Source organism: Schistocerca serialis, chromosome 3, assembly GCF_023864345.2.
Source record: "Schistocerca serialis cubense isolate TAMUIC-IGC-003099 chromosome 3, iqSchSeri2.2, whole genome shotgun sequence".
In the NCBI taxonomy this organism is placed as follows: Eukaryota; Metazoa; Arthropoda; class Insecta; order Orthoptera; family Acrididae; genus Schistocerca; species Schistocerca serialis.
Genome location: NC_064640.1, coordinates 917640201 through 917659577, shown reverse-complemented (window position 1 = coordinate 917659577; position 19377 = coordinate 917640201). Strand labels below are relative to the sequence as shown.

The window sequence follows — 19377 nt, the reverse complement described above, 5'->3', positions numbered from 1 at the left end:
CGAAAATTTTGGATAGCACCTCATATAGTGCCTGAAGCTGAAGCTGTAGCTGCTTCACATGTGATAGCACATAAATAAAAACACTAATCGCAGATGAGTCAAAGAAAATGAGTAACAAAATATTTCACAGCTGCCTCTAGTTTCCAGCGTGATGGGAGCTACAAGATATATATATACTACTGAAATAAATGGTTGTAGCTCTGTCACCAGTTGCATTGAGAAGTATCTTTTTTATATATTGATGGTGACTAGTTTTGGACAGGGCATCGACGGGCCCTACCTGGCACAGGCAGAGTAAGTTGTGTACAGCACATAGAGTGATGGAGTGGGCTGGAACAAAGAGAAACAGAACAGCAAAAAAGGGAGACTGCATAGAGACACAATATGGGTGTAGATTAATGAAGTGAATTGAGAAGCACGGTGACAGGGGCGACGGTATGTATGGTCAAGGGTAAATGGTAATTGCGGCTAATAGGATTGTGGGATGGAAAGGATGTGCTGTAAGGACAATTCCCATTGATGTAATTTAGAAAAGCTGGTACAGGGAGGGAGGATTCAGAAACAACCACTGTAGCTGGGTATGTCTCACTCAGCTGTATGCTTTGCCATTGGATAATTAACTTTGCTCTCGTCCACGATTTGGCAATGGCCATTCATTCAAATAGCTGGTTAATGGTCATACCTACAAAAGCCTGTGAAGAAATTTGAGTGGAGTTGGTATATGGCATGACTGCTTTCACAAATGGCCATGCCTCTATTAGGGTAGTATATGCCTGTGACAGGACTGGAACAGTATGTGCTGGGTGGGACCATAGGACAGGTCTTGCATATGGGCCTTCTGAAGCAATATGACCCTGGTGGCAAAGGGTAGGAGGTTCTGGATAACAGTTAATGACTCCTCCTGTTAACTGTTCTTACTCCTAGTATTGATTACATGAACTGAGGTGTTGGCCTGAAATACAGGTATATTATTTATAGTAAATTTCATTTGGAAATAAATGCACTGAAAAACAGTGGTTAGTGTATCCTTATCCTCTGAACAGGTTTTTTGCAGGGTGTGCCTGAATTTATACTTCAAATAATTCATGTTACATATTTAATAACTAGGACAACTTTGGTTTGCCTTTACAAGCTAACCAAGAATATTATACTTTTTGTCACTATGAGAGGAAAGCAAGGAAATTAGGCAGTTATCTTCTCTTTTGCGTCACCTATGACTAACAACATTTACATTGCAAATTGAGATATGGTTAGGTATATCAGCAAATTGTGTGGTATGTTCTTCCCTCTTGAACTTATGATCTTTAATCGTTTACATCTGCTCCATCTTTAAAAATCCTGTGAAAGCTTAAGATATAGTCAAGTGGAAAAATGTTGTGACAACTGAATTTTATAATGCTTTTTAATGTAGATTATTGTCACACTTGTTTTTACATGGATTCCTTTTCTTTACTGAACATCTTCAGTTGCAGAGAAGCCAGTTAGTTTCATGTGCTGTACAAAGCATCCAAAAGTAACTTATGAAGAAACCTGGTAATCATTGTAAAAATGACCAGCAGCAGAAGCACTGGGACTGGTGTATACATGCGGATGGGAACTACTTCGAGGGTGACGGTGACCATTAGTCCAAAGGTAAGGTTTTCAACAGATGGCAGCACCAGTCCCAAAAATTTTGGATAGCACCTCATACAGTGCCTGAAGCTGAAGCTGTAGCTGCTTCACATGTGATAGCACATAAATAAAAAGAGTAATCACAGATGAGTCAAAGAAAATGAGTAACAAAATATTTCACAGCTGCTTCTAGTTTCCAGTGTGATGGGAGCTACGAGATATACATACTACTGAAATAAATGGTTGTAGCTCTGTCACCAGTTGCATTGAGAAGTATCTTTTTTTATATCTTGATGGTGACTAGTTTTGGACACCTGATTACATTTTCAAACCATCTGTACCATAAGTGTGACAAATACAGGCAATAACCTATGCACAAAAACTGCCCCTGCAGTAATGATCAAAGCAGCATTATGGCTGACTCAACACCTGTTGTATATACTATGCTGCCTCGTGCTCATACCTCTCACATCTTGCACCAATCAGTGGCATTCTATTCAGGAAAATGAATAGGGTTAAACATTGTGACATATTTTACTTCAACAACTGTGTCCAGTGAGCTATAAATAAGAGATGTTCTAAAACTCATCCTGCTGTATCAGCTATGTAAAATGTGGTGAAATATAACAAAACTACATTAACACTGTACATGAATATTTCCACTACCATGTACTTGTGATTTGTTCTCCTAAAAGTCTTGCACAGAAGAAAATAATGACCATGTCATGAAAAATGGAAAATTTTGCCAACTTGGCATCCAAACCTAAACCTTCTTCTTATAGTAAGCAGTCACCCTAGCCATTCAAAACCATAAAAACATGCCTTCGAGAGCATGTCAAATTTTCAATGCGACTGATGTTTCCCTCCAATTACTTTTGAATAATAAAAGAGGTTCTCCCATGGGGTAAGTGGGGACAGTGCCACTGTAGGAATAAATTTTGTGGCACACCGTGGCTCTCACTGTCACAGAGACATGTATACGAGGGTATCTATGCAAATTTAACGAAGGTCACTGAAATGAAATGAATGAATGAAATCAATGGGAATTTTATCAAGACACATTCATTCCATATTTCTGAACAGATTTCACTGATACCCTTTCCTGTTATTACACTTCATTGATTTCATCCTCAATGATTCCCTTCATTTCATTTCAGTAAATTTAACTAATCTGAAATAAAGAATTAGTGCCTACATTTTATAAATATGGCATTTAGACTTTTCTTGAGGAATCAGATATTCTTGAAAGATCACACAGTATTGTATAACTGGAGATGTTTTCCAAGGATCAACTACCAATAAATCATAGATAAAATTTTCTGAATTTTTCTTGCCATGTCATGTTTGTGAGAAAAATCAACCAGACACAGCAAGAAAACTACTAAACTTTTGTCCAAGAACACTGTTAAAAAATAATCTTCCAATAACAATAAGTAAGGATATCTCTTTCAATGAAACTGGATCATAACATACATAGAAATAGTGAGTGCAGGGGTGTCACAATAGTTATAGAACAGATATGTAATATTAATTGCAGTGGTTACAACTGCAATGATATATTATGAGCATACCTGTGTTATTATGGCACAGGGATGCAATCATTTCTGGAGATCCCTTGCAGTAAGCAGTGTAATGGGCATCACCAAGCTTTCTCATAATGACACTCATTCGTTGTAAGTTAGATGAAAATGGGAACTGACGAACAATGCCCAGTGTTATATCCTATAAACACAAGACAAGAACATATCACTACTTCAAAAACACTGACACTGTATAATATTTCAATAATTATGAAATATGAAGGGTGAGAAACACACACCCATGCATGCACACATGCACGGGCGCGCACGCACGCACGCATGCACACACACAAACACACACACACAAATATTTTTTTTTTTTTTTTTTTTCATACTAAGAATTGTGTTCAAGCTAGTGCTACTACCAGAGACATGTTGATGAGACTTGTACATTTTATTGCAGAAGCACCTAGATCAGCTGAAGATTATACAATTACCCAGGAATTGCCAAGTTCTACTGCTGCAGACTTTTGTGGCACAATAACCACGAATCTTTATTTTCTGTATGTAATTACAACAAAACAGGCTTCATGATATGTACATGTTAATAGAGAACATAAGCAGCCTGACAAAAAATTTTTACATGGTATGAACCAAGCAGAAATAGATAGTTTATTGCCATTTTTGAGGATATTCAGCTAGTGTGAGTTTCAGTTTATTCTCAGCCTGTGCCTCATTATGTTAAAATTTGTGTTGGTTTTGGTGTAGAGGTGATTAATTTCTTTCCTGGTAACACATTTTGTAATTTTGCTCCTGATACACAGAACACAGAAACATAAAAATACTACAGTTCCATAACTGTTAGTACTCTGATGCAAGCAATAAGCTGATGACAGTATCCCAGAGGACTAGCCTTGTATATCACCACATCATCATCATCTTCTTCTTCTTCATTGACACCATTTCATTTTTACTTCAGTTCCATTCCAGCGTGTCAACTGATTCACTTGTTTATTTTGTCACCTCTTCTAGCAGTTCACAAAATGCACCTCTCCATTGCTCACAGACTGAGCTTAAGTTTTTGTGTGGTTTTGCCATTGAAAGTTCATATGAAGGGCTTATTTCAATAGTGGTACAAGTCCATTTTTGTTCATTCTGAGATACAGAGTCCTAAAGTTAAATGAGCTTTGCAGTTGAGATACCAGAAATATTCAGGTATATGTACTTGAATATTTCTGGTATCTCAACTGCAGATTTTTCAGCACTCATTTAACTTTAGGACTCTGTATCTCAGAATGAACAAAAATGGACTTGTACCACTATTGAAATAAGCCCTTCATATGTCACTGCCACAACTCAAAGCTGATAAAACACATAAATTATAAATTTTATGTTTCAGATGTGTTGGATGCATAATTTTGAAAACTCTATTTAATTTAACAGTTGCAGTCCTGACCTTTCTTACTCTCTTTTTATTTCTTTTGCTGCTCAGCAATTCATTGTCCTCAGTACCCATAAATCTAAAAGCTCATTAACTGACTGCATGATTCCATTGTTAATTTGTAAAATTTCCTTTCTGATGTGTTAATATCAGATTATTTTAACCTTACTGTAATTGCTTTCCAGACCTATTTTTAAATGTGCTGCAATAAGTTCTTCAGTTTGTTGCTGAAGTATATCTGCATTAGAGACGAACAGTACAAAGTCGTCAGCAAAATACAGAAGTTAGAAATGGTATTACTTTGCTTGGATCCTTGTTCAGTTCTTAAATGATACCCCACCATTCTGCTGAAGTTAAACTGAAGCTGTAATTTTGGTACACAGGGTGTAAGGAAATACTGCTGATAAACTGCACAGGGTTGTAGACAGTGTCTTCATGAATGAATTGAGGATACAAGTGCATGTTCAGAAACATCATCCAACAACACAACAGAAATTGCAGAACACTGGTATAATTCAACTTTAAAGCACTGTATCTCAAATATATTTTGAGTCAAGTGGAAGTTTCTAACTACAGTTTTCAATGATTTTAGGGTCATTCAAGCTGTGGCTTTCTGTACTGGTTCCATAAGGCAAAGAGTTAAAGAAACTCTCTCAGTGGATTTGGAGTATTTTGTCCTGCAGACAGTGAATAGAGTACTGAAATATATGGAGTTTGTAGATATGGGTCTTTTAGATTAAGTAAATATCCATCCAGTTTGGATAAATGTAACAGGAAATAAACTCAGAAACCAACAAGTATTTGCAAAAAGTATCACAGTTTGAAAAACTTCCAAAATAAAATATGGTTTACACTGACGATTATCAAATTAATGGAAACACGTTGTACAGAATGTGATTCCACTTCAGATTCTTTTTGTACCATCCGATGCATAATGCAATCTTTGACCTGTACTAGTAGCAGTCTCTGTTAATGCTGTGTAGAATCAATGTTTTTGATGTGTAGTAAGAGCTATCAGCTGTAGAAGAAATTGTAAACTGATTGGATGTTACATTTTCCCAAATGGGATCAATATGTAATTGTTTGGGTAGCAAAAGCAATAAAAACTTTAGTCCATATTATGATTTGGGAACATTGTGAAATTGTATATGATGTAAAACTTTATAATTGTGTACAGGTTTAGGAGTGTGGTACCAGTGTTTTTAGTCTGAGTACGGTAACAGTCCACAGTGTGGATTGAACATATAACCATGTGACATCTGTTGGTCAACAGGATGGTCAGTCTGCACAGTAACCATTTCTGAAAACTGCTTGGGAGTTTGATCTAGAAGATTAGTTGCTGTACCCTGCACTCAAGCAACATGAGAGTAATCACACCAGTACTGTTCTAACCAAGTAAAAGGCAATTTGCAATTTAAATCTGAACCACTCACTTGGTCTTTTTTTATTTTATACAATATACATATAAGAAATTCATGCATGTATTCACTCTCTCATTTCTGCTTACTACTGGAGACAGTAATTGTAGTACAGTGGACACTCATTAACCAGACTAATTGCTCTTGTAAATCATTTGGATAGTTGAAAAGCAAGGTAATTGAACACACATAAAAAAAAAATTTGCATCACCTAGGTTTCGAGAGTTCCGGAACCCGTACAGAAAATTGGAACAGAGATCAACATAAACATCATTTCCACCAATTTTATTGCTCATGAAAACCGCACATTGCATCTTGTACCACCATAGAGCGAGACCTTCAGAGGTGGTGGTTCAGATTGCTGTACACACTGGTACCTCTTAATAACCAGTAGCATGTCCTCTTGCACTGATCCATGCCTGTATTTGTCATGGCATACCATCCACAAGTTCATCAAGGCACTGTTGGTCCAGAATGTTCCACTCCTCAAAGGCATTTGGACGTAGATCCCTCAGAGTGTTTAGTGAGTCACATCGTCCATAAACAGCCCTTTTCAGTCTATCCCAGGCATGTTTAATAGGGTTCATGTCTGGAGAACATGCTGCCATTCTAGTTGAGCGATGCTGTTATCCTGAAGAAAGTCATTCACAAGATGTGCACAATGGGGGCGTGAATTGTCATCCATGAAGACGAATGCCTTGCCAATATGCTGCTGATATGGTTGCACTATTGGTCAGAGGATGGCATTCACGTATCGTACAACCATTACAGTGCCCTCCATGACCACCAGCGGCTTATGTCAGCTCCACATAATGCCACCCAAAAACATCAGGAAGCCTCCACCTTGCTGCACTTGCTGGACAGTGTGTCTAAGGCATTCAGCTTGACCAGGTTGCCTCCAAACACATCTCCGACAATTGTCTGGTTGAAGGCATATGCGACACTCATCGGTGAAGAGAACGTGAAGTCAATCCTGAGTGGTCCATTTGGCATGTTGTTGGGCCGATCTGTACCGCATTGCATGGTGTCGTGGTTGCAAAGATGGACATTGCCATGGACGTCGGGAGTGATGTTGCACATCATGCAGCCTACTTTTCCATTTTGAGCCATAACACGATGTCCTGTGGCTGCACAAAAAGCATTATTCAACTTGGTGGCATTGCTGTCAGGGTTCCTCCGAGCCATAACCTGTAGATAGCAGTCATCGACTACAGTAGTGGTCCTTGGGCAGCCTAAACGAGGCATGTCATCGACAATTCCTGTCTCTCTGTATGTCCTCCACGTCTGGACAACATTGTTTGGTTGCCTCCGAGATGCCTGGACACTTCCCTCGTTGAGAGCCCTCCTTGGCACAATATAACAACGTGGACATGATCAAACCGTGGTATTGACCATCTAGGCATGGATGAACTACAGACAACATGAGCCATGAACCTCCTTCCTGGTGGAATGACTGGACATGGTTGGCTGTTGGACCCCCTCCACCCAATAGGTGCTGCTCATGCATGTTTGTTTACATCTTTGGGAGGGTTTAGTGATATCTCTGAACAGTTAAAGGCACTGTGTCTGTGATGCAATATCCACAGTCAACGTCTATCTTCAGGAGTTCTGGGAACCGGGGTGATGCAAAACTTTTTTGATGTGTTTATAAAGAAAAGTAACTTTTGTATTATAATTCTAAAAAGATAACGTACATGTACAGTTCTCTTCTAGCTACGTTGTCATACGGTTATCTTCCTAAGGTTAATACATAGTGTTAGGTGTTTCTTCAAAACAACAAAAACAAATTAAACTTATTAAAATCAACAAAAATCAATGTTTATTAAGAGATTAGAGACATGTTTTGTATTTATGTACATATTTTCTCAAAATTACTAAAATATTGCAACTTCAATCATGATAGACCTGACGAAAGTCACATGGGACAGTCACTGTAGTTTAATTTTGTTTAAAATATTTGATAATTGTGATTTGATGTAAACAATTTTTTCTCTTCATTGTTGATATATCAAGAATTCATTTTACTTGTAATAAATTCACAGTATGATGCTTTGTTTATTTTTCAAACTATTTTAAATCTGTTTGCTGGGCTTGAAATGTTTCTGCATGAAATGGTCCTGCATCATTTTCTGCATCAACATTTTCTTCTGTTTCATCTTGCATTTCCTGCTGTTCGCTTGCCTGCAATATGTTTTCAACAGTTTCATCATCAGGTGTGATATGAAAATCTTGATAATTACTGTCACAAGTAAGCCAACTCCATATGGATGGCATCACATTCATGGCATATGTGTACATTTGTCATTATCTCATTATTATCATCAAAAACAGAATCATCCACACTGGTGTTGAATTTTCATGCTCCAATTTTAGTATTCTGTTTCAAGGTTTTTTGAGAGTCTTTCTTTCAATCAAATCCCAAGCATCTACAACCACGTAACAACACTACTATAAATTCATTTGCTTGAAAAATGAGAAAACCATCTCTACGTTATCTTCATCAACAAATAATAATCTACATAAAATTAGTATTCTATAAAGTCATTTTAGTGTTTCAGTAACACTTTGATCCATTTGTTGTACCAAGAATGTCACATTAGAAGGCAAAAATTTTACTGTAAACATTCCATTTTCTATCTCTAACAGTTCTGATGAAGGATGGGCTGGTGCATTAACCATTAAAAGTGTGACTTTTCCTTGTTTATCAATTTTGTTTTAATATTTTTTTACTTCACAGATAAATGTATGTTATACCAGTTAATGAATATCTCAGTGTCCATTCATGAACTTTTTTGGTTTTTATAAATTAAGAGAAACCTGATTTTTTTAAGAACCTGGAGGTTTTGGATTATCCAATGAGAGGCAAATGCATTTTATAGTCCTGGTAGCATTTGTGCAAACTAATATTGTTGCTCACTCTTTACTAGTTTTATGTTCTGGAGCTGTACACTCTTGCCAAGAAGCTAATGGTTTTGTTGGTAATGATTTTCAATTTAATCTGGATTCATCAGCATTGTGAACAAAGTACAAGTCACAGTCATTTCTGTCCAATTCTTCTATAAAACAATCTGTAAAAGAATTTGCTGCATCTACAGTAGCTGACATTTTTTCACTTGTTCTTCCAATTTGCAAATTCCATGATGAGATTTAAATCTGAACAACCATTTGTTACTTGCCACGAATGATTCATCACCACATTTTCTTTTATTTAACTGTAATGCCTCTTCACAGAGCAAGGGAGCAGCTATCAGCTGATCATTTTTATAAAAGCCAACAATACAAAGCTCCTTTCCAATGTTCATTTTTTGGTTTCTTCCTTACTTTTTGATGTGTAATTCAAAACTGAATTGGTATTCTTCTTAATATCGCTTAACATATAACTATCTACACTATACTTATCGGCTAACTTATGACTAATTTCTCCTTGTTTTAATGAATCAATAATGTTTATTTTATCTTTAAGCAGTAAAACGATGCTTTTGCGCCATGACATTTTTAAGCAGAGATATGATATGGCACAGTGATTAGTAACTGTTTAACTCAAACATAATGAAATGCACAGGGCAGAGATTGCAACATGTCCATGCATGCTCAGTCTAAACTACAAAGATATTTGCTCATGGTTGACAAGCAAGATATGTATGAATCCGTATTATTGAGGTCCAGATAATTGAGTCTCCACTGTAGTAAAATGAAATAATTCCAGCTTGTCCTTAATTATGCTTAAAAAAGTACCAGCTAATGCTTTGCTGAAGGCAAATGCCTTGCATATTAAATCAAAAGCTTTCCTGATTGTACTACAGTGAAATAATAATTAACAAATATTTATCAAATGTGTTCCTGTGACAAACGCATATGGTCTGCATGAATGAATAATAAGAACGTATGTATGTTTCTCCCCGATGTTGTTCAATCTGTATATTGAGCAAGCAGTAAAGGAAACAAAAGAAAAATTCGGAGTAGGTATTAAAATTCATGGAGAAGTAATAAAAACATTGAGGTTCGCCGATGACATTGTAATTCTGTCAGAGACAGCAAAGGACTTGGAAGAGCAGTTGAATGGAATGGACAGTGTCTTGAAAGGAGGATATAAGATGAACATCAACAAAAGCAAAACAAGGATAATGGAATGTAGTCTAATTAAGTCGGGTGATGCTGAGGGAATTAGATTAGGAAATGAGACACTTAAAGTAGTAAAGGAGTTTTGCTATTTGGGGAGCAAAATAACTGATGATGGTCGAAGTAGAGAGGATATAAAATGTAGGCTGGCAATGGCAAGGAAAGCGTTTCTGAAGAAGAAAAATTTGTTAACATCCAGTATTGATTGAAGTGTCAGGAAGTCATTTCTGAAAGTATTCGTATGGAGTGTAGCCATGTATGGAAGTGAAACATGGACGATAAATAGTTTGGACAAGAAGAGAATAGAAGCTTTCGAAATGTGGTGCTACAGAAGAATGCTGAAGATTAGATGGGTAGATCACATAACTAATGAGGAAGTATTGAATAGGATTGGGGAGAAGAGAAGTTTGTGGCACAACTTGACCAGAAGAAGGGATCGGTTGGTAGGACATGTTCTGAGGCATCAAGGGATCACCAACTTAGTATTGGAGGGCAGCGTGGAGGGTAAAAATCGTAGGGGGAGACCAAGAGATGAATACACTAAGCAGATTCAGAAGGATGTAGGTTGCAGTAGGTACTGGGAGATGAAAAAGCTTGCACAGGATAGAGTAGCATGGAGAGCTGCATCAAACCAGTCTCAGGACTGAAGACCACAACAACAACAACAATGTATGTTTATGCTGACATGATTTGGCAGTCAAGGTTAAAAAAAGGGGGAATACTATCATTTCATTTCAGCTTCACGCGTCTAAGTGTTATCCACATTGGTGTACTATCAGCATTGTTCAGAAATGTGTCACTATTGTAGTCTGTCTTGTCCTGCAGGAAAATATTTCTTTTAGTACTTTTGTGAGTCCAACAGCCATTAACAGAACTTGCCATATGATTAGATTTATTTTTTTTTTTTTTTAAAATACGTGTCTCTTCACTTTAATTTGAGGACTGATACACACATTGTGTCATCACGACAGCATTAGATGGGTTGGCTTTATGACAAAGCACATAAAAACATTTAACAAATCATGACCAGTAGCTAATTGTAAGAGCCACCTCATATTATAACAGTCAAATAAGATTAATACTGTACTGGATCATTATAGCCACCCACACCACTATGATTCATAGTGGAATGAATGCCCACATCTTATTTATTGTTTCAAGATCAATTTTGTGTCATATATAATGTAGTGTAACACTTAGTTTAATAAGTGATATGAGGGTGTTTGTCTGGCAACAAATAAATCGCACAACACAAAAATTTATGGTTTAAAACCAACAGAATATCAAATGATTACCATGAAATTGTAGTTCAGACAGTCATCGAACCATTTTCCTGAATAATGGTAGGCTACCCAAGGAATGAGATCCAATTTGCTGTTGAAACAAACTGAAAGATGACTCTAAAAACTATAACTATTTTTAGTTTCTTTAGTTCATGTTTCACATCACCCATGCCTGGTCAATCAGGCAAACAAACATGTATTACACTGACGAGTGTACTTCTGTCTAATTTCTTTAAATGTAGTAACAAGTTACACTTGCATCAGTGCATCAGACATACAGTTACTGCACTCTTTTTCAGATTTAGAAACAGTTTCTGTAAACATGAGAGAGAGAGAGAGAGAGAGAGAGAGAGAGAGAGAGAGAGAGAGAGAGAGAGTGGGGGGGGGGGGGGAGGAGGGGGAGGGGGAGGGGGAGGAAGCCACAGACTTGCAAGGGAAACACATTGAATGTATTCTCAAATTTTAATGGTCTTGTAGCAAAATTTTCTTGGGTTTCTTGTCATGTCAATTTACAGTGAGTCTTTGATGTTTCAGATGACATATATTCTCCTTCCATCTTCTGGCTGAGTGCTGGTGTCTCACAGACCATCTCCTTATATAATAGCTGGCAACTTTTGACATTTAAATGCCTGCAATGGTTGCACCTCATCAAGTTAACCACCACCAGTCCCAGTGTTTATGATGTCAGAAGCTCGGGCCTCACTGTTTTCACCATCCCATGAAATGCAGATGTCCCTTCCACTTTATTGCTTCCAATGGAGGTTTCCAAGATGCATTGAGGGCAAAGCCCCTAACACATCAGATCTGGTGACTGCCTCCTTAAGGAGGAAACCACTCACTGGACAGATATCAGACGTATTCTCGAAAATGAACTTGTGCTACTCCATGAAGCTGCACTCAGTCCATGTCACTTTACTATCCTGGTGGAGCCTTACAGCATTTATATGATCAATGCAACATACACAGAGTTACAAAATGCTTGTCTATTGTAAAATTTCCTACATTCACAATGAATGAAACAAGCCCCAGATATATGAAGCACAATGGTATCTTTCATGCCGCAATTTTTTCATTTTTTGTGTTTGCACTTGGCTGGAAAATGGACTCAATTCCTTTGTTGTTTAGAGCTTTGCAGATTTTTGCAGAGGCTGCATCAGCATATGGTAGGTAGGCAATTGTGTATTGAACCGAGGGCCTAGAAACAATGAAGAGGCTTTGTCCCGCCATAGCCCTCTGTGGTTCACAAGCCCATAACAGGCTACAGCAGTCCACCCACCTCACCGCCGCCCCACACATAACCCAGGGTTATTGTGCAGTTTGGCCCCCAGTGGACACCTCCCCCCCCCCCCCCCCCTCCTCCCAAGGAATGTCTCATACCAGGTACATGGAGACAGTATTTGCGCATCAATTGGCGACACAGTGTAACTGAGGTGGAATAAGGGGAACCAGCCCACAGTTGCTGAGGCAGATGGAAAACTGCCTTAAAAACCACCCACAGGCTGGCCAACACACTGGATCTTGACACAAATCTGCTGGACGGTTTCATGCTGGGTGCTGGCACACCTTCCCGCTAGGTAGGCAATTCTCTAGTTTCTTTCTCTGTTCTTGTTTATACATCTCTGTACATACAGCACCTTCTGAATACCTTCCTTCCTACAGCTATTAGAAGCTAAAGTCTATTCTAGACATTCCAGTTTCATCAGTACATTCTCCTCATCACATGTAGTTCTCACCTTTGCATCAGTGTCATCAGGCATGAAGCTCACTGTTAATGGCAGGTTGTCACTAGTAGTTACAATTTTGTGCAAATGACCATCAGGATTCTGCACATAGACATCCAGAAACAGGAGCTTGTTGATCTCAAACCTCCATGTTGAATTCGTCATTTATATTAATTTCATTTGGGGGTTGACAAATTTATCTAGTGACTCCCTTCCTTGTTGACACACCATGAATGGGTGTGGCCTCGTAATCTCTCCAGATTTCTTCATGCAGAATTTTGCCACTGCAAGTGAGTCAATTCGAACCCCATCAACTTGCTCACAGTAGTTCCTAACATCACAGATGTAGGGGCACTGCTGCCGGTTGGTTTAAATGTTTCATAATCTTTTTCACTAGCCCAGAGGAGTCCAGGATTGTAGTCATATTCCTTGTGATTATAGATGCTACATCCCAATCAATTTTCTTGTAGACTGGATAATTTAGAACTGCTACCATCTTCCCCATAAAGTCAGTTTTGTAGAGGATAGTGAAAGGGGTTTTACCCTCAGTGCAACTTGGCAACCTGTTCTGGAAGCAATAAGACCAGAGTGACAGACTGCATTTTGTGGGAGAGCAATGGACAGCGAGCCTGAGCTGCCAGACATACAAGCATGGGACTACATGGTGCTTAAATTGTTGTAGAGTGGTCAGTGCCAGGATTTAAATGTCAGCTATGGTCAATGACTATATAGGGGGACGGACTGTGAGACACTGACACTTCATCAGAATATGAAAGAAAGTACATATCCTCCATTGCGGACTCACTGCAAATTGACGCAGCAAAACATGTGAGAAGATTTTATTGCATTGACATGCCACAAAAACCTTCAAGTGCATATTAGATGGTCTTATGATAAATAAATGATGTGTGGTATAATTTGCAGGTGGATGAAAATGTAACTGGTAGTGTAATCTGTGTTAGAGTAGCAAAAGAAAGTACATGTTTGTTGAAGAAAATAAATTTTTAAAGAAAGGCAGTCCACTCTCTCCACTATTTCTATTATCGTAATGCATGAGCTGCTGAGAAATGTCAAGAAAAAAGGGAAAGAAGAAGCTGTAAATATAATGGTCTCTCTCAGTGCCATAATTATTTTTCGAGTAGGCATATGAAGTTCAGAAGTAACCAGTCACATGTCAAAGAAGTGTGGAAAAATTTGTGATTAAATGAAATATAAATATATATAATAAAGACTAAAATAGCAGTGAAAAAGAAAGAGAGCTCCACCACAGAATTGCTGCATAATGGTAGATATTTTCTTCTTCTTTCTTTCTTTGTTTGAAAGTTATATTTTTAAATATCTGCAGAGTAAAAATGGAAGTAAGGGAGAGGAATAGTGAAAACTTGAGGTAAACTGGAGAAAGAAGCAGAAACAATCCCCAAAAGTGTTAGAAGATTATATCACAGAAAACAAATAGTATGTATTTATACCTAGCTGCAATTTGGGATTGGAAGTAACGAGAAAAAAATCAATAAAAATCAAGCACAGGGATGAACATTTATGCATGTATAAGGAGTAAGGTGGACACTGTTTCCCACAGTTTCTTTGTCTGACTGTAGACAGTATATATTCATATAAATACAACAAATAATTACTTTTGATAGCAGACAATGCATCAAAGGCAATATCACTAATAGAAAGTATTAGAGTAACACCCAAAATTGTACACCAAGAGAAACTTTCAGCCAGAATCTTAGCATGAACTGTAACAACATTAATGAATGAGAAATGAAAACATTGCTGCCAGCTGATACAACTTGATTTTTGTTGACCACACTACTGGTTTCATGGTTTACAGCCACATCTTCAGGTGCAACATACATATTAAACCCTCGAGTGGTCGCGCCCATTATCGTAACAACAACTGGCACATGGTGTACTTTGTACAATGTAAGGAGTAGTTGTTTTTATGTTACTAAGGTAAACATGTATGGGTAAAACCACAGTTTAATTTTAGATTAATTAAACAATAATAAAATAAACTTTCATTATGTCACACTGTTGCCACACAAAAGTGCTACCCCACAGTAACGATCCACTCAAAGCATTATACGGCGCAGTCACATCAGATCAAGGCAAAACACTTATTCAATTACAAATTATCTCACAGACAACTGCCTCATTGTAAGATTGTACTACTAGCTCAGAATCTGGGGCATTTTCTTGCACTGACCGTAAATTTTTTTCTCACCTAGCTCTCTGTTTATTTTATTTTACTGCTGCTCACTTTGATGTATGACAAGACAGTTTATCACTGTGTTAGATGAAGCAATAATGAAGGAATAAGTATGGTCTCACAACTGCAAAATAACAATGGAACAGTACAAGACAATGTTGTTTATGTTTGGTACACTTTATATACAGGTGCACCCATTCAAGGGTTAAGAATGGAAGTGTCATCATAAAATGTATTGCTATTTTGCATTATTATATAAAGATTATTTGCAGACTTATGCTCACCAAATTACATAAATCCATAATTGGTGACTGCAATATCCTTAGTCAAAGGTATTAGCATTCTGAGAATACTTTCAATATTTCAGAAGTCTAGATGAATGAAGACTACTTTGGAAGCCAATCCCTGTAATATCCTATACTAATGTTGCCAGGTAGCTTGAACCCATATAACAGCTTTTCATTGCATATGTAAGTGTCTATAAGAAAGAGAAACAGTGTTGAAGGCTAAAACTGATTCCAAAGATAATCACTCATAATGTAGTTCACAGTGCAAATAGTGCAAGACCGTGGGAAGAAAGTAGAATAAAGTAGCCATGTTGCATTCTTACCATGTCAAACCAGACACAGAAGGCACAGCTTACAAGAGCAGGCCCTGACTTTGCCGGCCACCAGGAAACACTGACTGTCCAGGTAAACAGTAACTATCACATAGAAGCCTGCCTGGTTAGGGGCACCTGATCCCCAGCACTAATCCGCTCGGCAGACTCGTGTCGAGGTCTGGTGAGCCGGCCAGTCTGTGGATGGTTTTTAGGCAGCTTTCCATCTGCCTCGACGAATGTAGGCTGGTTCCCCTTATTCCGCCTCAGCTACACTATGTCGGCAATTGCTGCACAAACAAGTTCTCCACTTATGCGTACACCAGCACTACTCTACCATGCAAACATAGGGGTCACACTCGTCTGGTGTGGGACATTCCCTGGAGGGGGGGGTTGTCCACCGGGAGCCGAACTGCACAACACCCTGAAAGAGTGGTTCAGAGTGGGGCGGCGGAAGGGTGAAGTTGACTGCGGTGGTCGTCGTGGGGTTGTGGACCACTGCGGCTGCGGTAGGGACGGAGCCTCGCCATCGTTTCTAGGCCCCCAGTTCATCTACATCTACATGGTTACTCTGCAATTCACACTTAAGTGCCTGGCAGAGGGTTCATCGAACCATTTTCATACTACTTCTCTACCATTCCACTCTTGAATGGTGCATGGGAAAAAGGAAAACCTAAGTCTTTCCATTTGAGCTCTGATTTCTCTTATTTTATTATGATGATCATTTCTCCCCACATAGGTGGGTGTCAACAAAATATTTTCGAATTTGGAAGAGAAAGTGATTGAAATTTGATAAATAGATCTGACCACAAAGAAAACTGCCTTTGTTTCAGTGACTGCCACCCCAACTCATGCATCATATCAGTAACACTCTTACCCCTATTGCACGATAACACAAAACGAGCTACCCTTCTTTGCACTTTTTTGATGTCCTCCGTCAATCCTACCTGGTAAGGATCCCACGCCGCGCAGCAATATTCCAGCAGAGGATGGACAATACAATACAATACAATCACACAGAAGCTGTGTCACAATGTACACATGACTAAGAGTGCTGGGTCACTCCCATACGAAATAATTAACCAAAGTAGCAATGAAACTTTGTCAAAATGTTATGATGCTTTAAACCCAACAGACCATTCAACATGTGCTGTATACTATCTTTTTTGTATTTCCACTATCTCCAGTATACTCAAATCCTGGCCCTATTCTTTTCTATGAAGGATTATAAAATTTTCAGCAAGACTATGCCCCACTTCCCGTGCATGTGAGGTTAATGCAGATTTGGAATTTGTTAAATTAAGATGTTCCTGGAACCCTTTAACTGAAGCACCTACCGGTTTGTCCTATGTATTTTTTTGGGCAATCATTGCATTAGTTACAGTAAATACCCACTGAATTACATTTGTTGCAGGAAATAGTTTCTCTATGTCCGTGTTATGGATTAATGTAATTTTGTGAGTTAAGTCTGCATATAATATTTATATAGTAGCACAAATCTGCAATACAGTTTATAATACTATTTCATTTCTTAAATATGTACATTTCACCTGAATTTGTGGCTGTAAGCCATGAAACCAGTAGTGTGCTCAATTAAAACCAAGTTATACCAGCTGTCAGCAGGGTTTTCATTCATCATGACCTTCAGCTGCTGCAGATGCCCTGCATGTAAAATTGTTTGTAAAACAGATGCTTATGAAAAGTGATGTTCATATAATTAGAAATGCCAGCTTCTGTACCTAAAATTGGCTAATCTATAACTATGACCTTGCAGAAGGTATCAATTTGCACTTATGAACAGATCAGTTGCATGTAACAAAGAGGGTTTACAGCTTAAGGAGTGACTAGCAGACTGTCTGATGACACACTAAAATTAATAGCCACTTTGAGAGCAAATATTCTCATAGAAAGAAACAAGAAAGAAAACTTAACCAAACAAAACTCACATCTATGTCAGAGTCCTTTCCAGCAGAGGTGTATCTTCCTTTGGGTGGCTTAACTACTGTTGGAAATAACATATCAAACTTTGAAGTGTCTTCAATGTCATGCTCTTCCAGCTGCCATCCTGTTGACTCAAACATCTGGAAATGATAAAAGTGCAATATATTCAACAGTCTTCAATAAAAGTTAGATTAGAATATTATCAGTAAGGGTAAAGCAGTATTTTCATTCCAATAATGAAAATAATAAATCCATAAAAAGTTAATCTGTCATCAACCCAAGAGTTTTAACATCATTGTGTTTTACTAGGCATGGGCCTATTACAGGTGGTATGCCATTTCCTTCCTAGGACCTTTGAAGCTCGAACTGACTTACTCAGCCAGTAATTGGTAGACCTAAAGTTTAATGTGAATTACAAGCCATGGTGCACCTTGGCATTTTTCACATTAACAAACACTACCAGCGGTGAAAGAAGTGAAGAATGACAGATGAAATTTTTGGACTGACTGGGGAGCACACACATGACCTTGGATCCACAGTCTGGCACTTTACCACAATACATTTATATCGATCTTTAATATTTTTTCCAAGAATGAAATCTTTACTGAAACTAAATGTGAGATAAAAAAATGATGGTACTCCTCACAAAATAAACACTAGTAACAAAGATAGAAATTTGAAGAATCATGTTGTAAGCAGAGAGAGAACTCGCTTATTATCTTCCAACCATCATTTCCATTGGTATTTATTTTGTATTGTATACAATTGCCAGTCAGTTTTATCCTACTCTGACTTGAGCATGAAGCTCTGTTTTTCTAAGCTTTTAAACCTCTGCTACAAAATAATATCCCAACATATAAGTTTGTTAGCAACAATCCACCACCATTTGAAAACAATGGTAACATTCATATAACACTTGAAGGAGAAATCTATAATCCTTTATGAAGACAAGTCATTGTTAAACATTATTACCAAGAACCTTGAAAAGTACTTAACCAATCTGCTTCACATTTTTACATGATACTCTAATAAACATTCAGACAGACACAGGCTACATATTTTCTAATACATATGGAATATAAAGATATATTAGCAAAAATCTCAAATTTCCTTGACCTATTTACTTAAAATTTTTACACAATACTCTAATAATCTTTAGATGAACATAAGCTACATTATAAACTCTCTCTCTCTCCCTCCCTTCCTCCCCCCCCCCCTCCCTCTCTCTCTCTCTCTCTCTCTCTCTCTCTCTCTCTCTCTCTCTCTCCCTCTCTCCTCTCTAATAAAACCAATCTCCTCTCTCTCTCTCTCTCTCCCTCCCTCCTCTCTAATAAAACCAATCTCCAAAACTACTACACGAATTTTCATGGGATTTTCACAAGTAACTTTAGCACAGATTGGCGGCAAGATATAGGTTTTATTTAATCATAATTGGAACAGGAAATAAGAAGATATCTTAATTTAAAGTTTTATCTAAAATCATCTGCTCAGCTTAGTAGTTCAGATGTTT

At 37.9% G+C, this 19377-nt stretch overlaps 1 protein-coding gene across 1 annotated transcript in view; it reads right to left on the bottom strand.

Annotated features, from left to right (window-relative positions):
• The window catches only part of LOC126471176 (polyamine-transporting ATPase 13A3), a 195527-nt gene that overhangs the window by 32304 nt on the left and 143846 nt on the right, over positions 1-19377 (bottom strand). Inside the window, exons 13-14 of the mRNA XM_050099282.1 lie at positions 17873-18007; positions 3183-3333 (exon numbers count right to left, since the gene is read on the bottom strand). Coding sequence (XP_049955239.1) covers positions 3183-3333; positions 17873-18007 — 286 coding nt within the window. The remainder of the gene's footprint in view (positions 1-3182; positions 3334-17872; positions 18008-19377) is intronic.